Source organism: Erigeron canadensis, chromosome 1 (genome assembly GCF_010389155.1).
Source record: "Erigeron canadensis isolate Cc75 chromosome 1, C_canadensis_v1, whole genome shotgun sequence".
Classification (NCBI taxonomy): Eukaryota; Viridiplantae; Streptophyta; class Magnoliopsida; order Asterales; family Asteraceae; genus Erigeron; species Erigeron canadensis.
In genome coordinates, this window is record NC_057761.1 from 43,395,296 (window position 1) to 43,399,824 (window position 4,529).

General features: G+C 34.6%; 1 protein-coding gene across 1 annotated transcript; it reads left to right on the forward strand.

The window, feature by feature from the left end:
- The first annotated feature begins 2,693 nt into the window (after nucleotides 1-2,693).
- Nucleotides 2,694-4,529, forward strand: LOC122608048 (F-box protein At1g67340-like). The gene is made up of 3 exons (XM_043781133.1): nucleotides 2,694-3,104; nucleotides 3,215-3,377; nucleotides 3,526-4,529. The coding sequence occupies exons 1-3, from the start codon at nucleotides 2,857-2,859 to the stop codon at nucleotides 4,261-4,263; spliced, it is 1,149 nt and encodes a 382-aa protein (XP_043637068.1). The 5' UTR covers nucleotides 2,694-2,856; the 3' UTR covers nucleotides 4,264-4,529.

Consider the following 4,529-nt stretch of genomic DNA (forward strand, 5'->3'; position numbering starts at 1 on the left):
TAGAAGTGGCAAGCACCATTGTTGTTGTCCAGCAATGTTGTCAAATGTGCCGCTCTATCTTTAGATACCATTCAACCTTATATAAATCAAGAAGTTAAGTATTTGGTTGAATTGTTTTTAGCCTCTTAAGCCTCAAAACAACATGGGGAATATGACAATAATAATCAAATTTGACTTGCTTTTATATTATTTTTTGTTTGATTATTTATGTATTTATTACTATATATTGTGTATAGCCAATAACATGTTCTTTTTGTGAAGATCATAACCATAGACTTTTCCTTATATTTTCTCCATTTTTTTATTTTGTGAACAAAATAGACTTTTCGTTCTTACTCTATACACTTCTAGAGATGTTACGTTTTATTATCACTGTTGAAAGTTTCTCTTTTTGACCTTTGGTAATGAGCATTAAATGAGGCTATTCGCTTAATTCACAATCGTCGTTTCGTCCACTCAAATCGCCCATAACACATGTATAGATGATATGGTGGCTCTTTATGAATAAAAAGTCTATGTAGAAGATGAATTGCATGTGTGAAACTCTGTTTCTCCCACGTAAAAGTGTAGATTGCTTTGTCAATGTTTTTTTCTATTAAGATTTTATTATACCATTACTACTGGAGCCACTTTAAGTATCCCTGTTGTTACATACCGGCTAAATGTTTAAAAAGAAAAAAAAAAATCTTTGTAAATAATTAACTTGCATCGTACAACTTGAATTATTGCAATAATTATTTTACAAAAATTATCTTTTACTATTAACATATTCAACCAGTCAAAGATTTTGGAGTTTTATCGCCAGACAACGTTATAAGCATAGTTGTCGATTCGTAAATCTTGACTCGACTCGAAATCTGATTTTTCGACTCATGACTCAAAACGTGACTCGAATCGTAGAGTCAGGATATCTGAAAATGTATATTTTTATAATTATGTACAAGTATTTATTGTAGAAATATTGTAACTTATTAATATATCAAGCTAAAAATAGAAGTAACTATTAAAATAAAATCAAATTTAAAAGCATATAAAAGAGTTATGTTTATAAAAAAAATTTTAAAAAAAAACTTTAAAAATTATTGTGACTCGTGACTCGGAACATGATTCGGACCGACTCACACCATAAAACACGAGTCATGTTATGAGTCTGGAGTAAATCGAGTCGCCACGTTTTCCCTTTGTTTTGACTCGACTCGTATGACTTTTACAAATTACAACTATGGTTATAAGGTCGAGGAAAAAATTACTTTACAAGATTAGGAGGCTTTTAAGCATTTACCCTTTTTTATTAGAACTGACACATTTAAATGCGTGTATTTTTGTAATAACACGTCTCACATTATAGGAACAGTTTGCCTTATGAGGAAACATATTTTTATAGACAATATATTGTTCCTTTTTAAAAATCATTTGACGTTATTAAAGTGAATGAGTAATATACATTTATTCATATTCTTAAAATACTTTTTGAAAAATCTGTCAATTTAAACGCAATATGTTAAAAAAAAAACCATTAAAGAAGCACTAGAGGCCAAGACAAAAGTAGAAAGTACAATTACAAAGCCTAAAAAGACATCATGCAATAACAATCTAAACTCTTCTTAGGATTTGAAGTGATTGTAAAAAAAAAAAAGTCGTGTCAATTACCAAACGAGACCGGGGGAAAATTCTTACTCACAAAAGCCGAACCACCGATTTTTACTCAACCATGTGTTTTTAATACAAACTCATATAAATCCCAAGGCACACGCATCAATAAACAACAAGCTCCATAGACGCGATTATAAGAAAAGAAGAGGGTTTTGGAACCACTCATTCCGCGACACACACATATCATGACACCTGCTTGTGACCCACAAGAATGAATGAGAGACAATGAGATCGAACAAGACATATATTCTTTGAGAACCCGAAGAGAAGACCCGTTCATTTTTTATGTTTTCAAATCGTCCAAAACATAGAAAAGATGATAGCCTTGATACACATTGTCTAGGAATCAATATTTACACGGATTTTAAATACGAATCTGGACAAACGTCCTTTTTTTTAATAACAACAATTGTTAAATAGCCATGAATCTCCTCACATTATATTTAGAAAACCGTCGGTGTATCGGTTGTGAACCATTTGGTACAAATATTCTTTTACATCTACACCTTAAGCAAAACTTGAAAACAAAAGTTACGTTTTCAAGATTACAAAATGAAAATTATAATAAGAGTGTGAAACGGTTTGTAGTCACATGGACATTAAACAAAATAAACTTTTAGGATTCTTACCAAAAAAATAATCGTTTATAGCCAAACTTGTACGTATAAAAAGACAAAGCGTACAATACATAAGGACGACGGACAAACGGATCTAGTCAGCGCTGTTTGACCATCTTTTTAACTTATAATTCACCTTTCTTTGTACAAACAGATAAGGACAAACAATAACAAACCATGGTAGTAAAGCAGTTCAAAAAGGTAAATAACCATGCCAGTAAAAACTAAAGGGCAATATGGTAAAACTACAGTTGTTTTTTTTTGTACAAACAAATACGTTAGTATATTTTAATCTTCAAAATCTTTTATAAAATAATGTTCGGCGGCGTCGTTTTTGTTGTTGTGTTTCATTGCATCTCGATAAGGTCTCTCTCTCTAGCTTGCTATGCTATATATATAAGGCCTAAGTTTTTTCATTTTCTTTCATTCATTATTCTCTAAGAAACTATACATACAAACATTTCTGAATCTATATATGTCTATTTAATTAGTCATTAACTTATAACCCACTTATATATATAACCAACCCACACACACACATATTTCATTTCATTTCATTTAGAGAGAGATAAAGAGAAAAAAGGAAATGAGAACAAGAAGCATGATGTGCTGTGATAAAAGAAGAAGAGGAGAAAGAGAGAGTAATTTTGTAAGTGAGAGAATGTCACACAGCCGGAAAAGAGCAAAGTCATCGGCCGGAACGCCGGTGACAACCACCGTTTCCGGCCAGTGTGATTTCCTTGACAGACTCCCAGACGACATCGTTTTGTTCATTCTTTCCAAACTTTGCTCCACTGCCTCTTGTCCTTCAGATTTCATCAGCGTTTTGTCAACGTAATAATTCAACCATCCATCCATTTTGAAACTAACTAACTTTTTTTTTTATATATATAATTTTTTTTCCAAAAGATCTTGTAACTGATGGATGATATGTATTGTAACAGATGCAAGAGATTAAACGTGTTAGGCGTGCACTCCCTCGTGTTAGCAAAAGCATCTCCCAAAACCTTCTCTGTAAAGGCCAAAAACTGGTCGGAATCTTCTCACCGGTTTTTAAAACAGTGCTCCGATGCCGGAAATGTTGAGGCCTGTTACACTCTTGGCATGGTCAGTTTAATTAATCTCCCTGTACTCCTCTTTTTCTTCTTTCTCAAACATATACATACATAAATATATATATATACATATATATTTAATTTATATATAGCTCTGTAAGCAGTCTTTAATTTTGATTTTTTTTTAAATCAAATTACAGATTCGGTTTTACTGTCTGGAAAACCGAGGCAGCGGAGCGTCACTGATGGCAAAAGCAGCGATTAACTCACACGCGCCGGCTTTGTACTCACTAGCGGTGATTCAGTTCAACGGAAGTGGAGGTACAAAGAATGACAAGGACTTGAGAGCCGGTGTCGCGTTATGTGCACGCTCTTCATTCTTAGGCCATATCGACGCGCTCCGTGAGCTAGGACATTGTCTCCAAGACGGATACGGAGTCCGACAAAACATAACGGAAGGACGACGGTTTTTAGTACAAGCAAACGCGCGTGAGCTAGCTGCAGTGTTGTCGACAACACCGTCGTCTTTGATATCCGGAAACTGGCTGACGTGGAATCCGTTACCACACTTACGTCATGGCAACGTGGTGGGCCCTGGATGTCCTTTGTTGAGTGATTTTGGGTGTAATGTTCCGTCGCCGGAACCACATCCGGCGAACCGGTTTTTATCTGATTGGTTTGCTGGAAAGGAGCTTGGACCGGGTTTAAGGCTGTGTTCACATGCCGGGTGTGGTAGACCGGAAACCAGACAGCATGAATTTAGGAGATGTTCGGTTTGTGGGAATGTGAATTATTGTTCTCGCGCGTGTCAAGCACTCGACTGGAAGATGCGTCATAAGATGGAATGTACACAGGCTGAAAGATGGGTGGATGATGGTGAAGGTGAACATAACGGAGGAAATGTTAATGAAGATAACGGAATGATTGTTGAGAGTTAAAAAGATCAACGTTAGTAACGTCAACGGTGTGGACTGAAGAAGCAAATTTTTGTTTGTTTGGGGGTAGAAATGGAATTTCCAAAAATTATGCTTTCTTTTGACGTTGGCCGGAATATGAAGCTAGTAGTAGTAAGGAAAAGTTAATTAATCCACTTTCTTTTTTTTTTTTCTTTTTTCTAAGGGTAGCAAATTTTGTACAATATATCTATGGCTGCCTCTTAAAAAAATTAAATGAAATATTCATTAAGTAGTTTTAAAGAGTAAAA

Bases quoted from the DNA above. Each gene is read 5' to 3' on its own strand.
- LOC122608048 (XM_043781133.1), top strand. From the start codon at position 2,857: ATGAGAACAAGAAGCATGATGTGCTGTGATAAAAGAAGAAGAGGAGAA. The intron at 3,105-3,214 runs GTAATAATTCAA...GTATTGTAACAG, and splicing joins TTCATCAGCGTTTTGTCAAC to ATGCAAGAGATTAAACGTGT. The intron at 3,378-3,525 runs GTCAGTTTAATT...ATCAAATTACAG, and splicing joins CCTGTTACACTCTTGGCATG to ATTCGGTTTTACTGTCTGGA.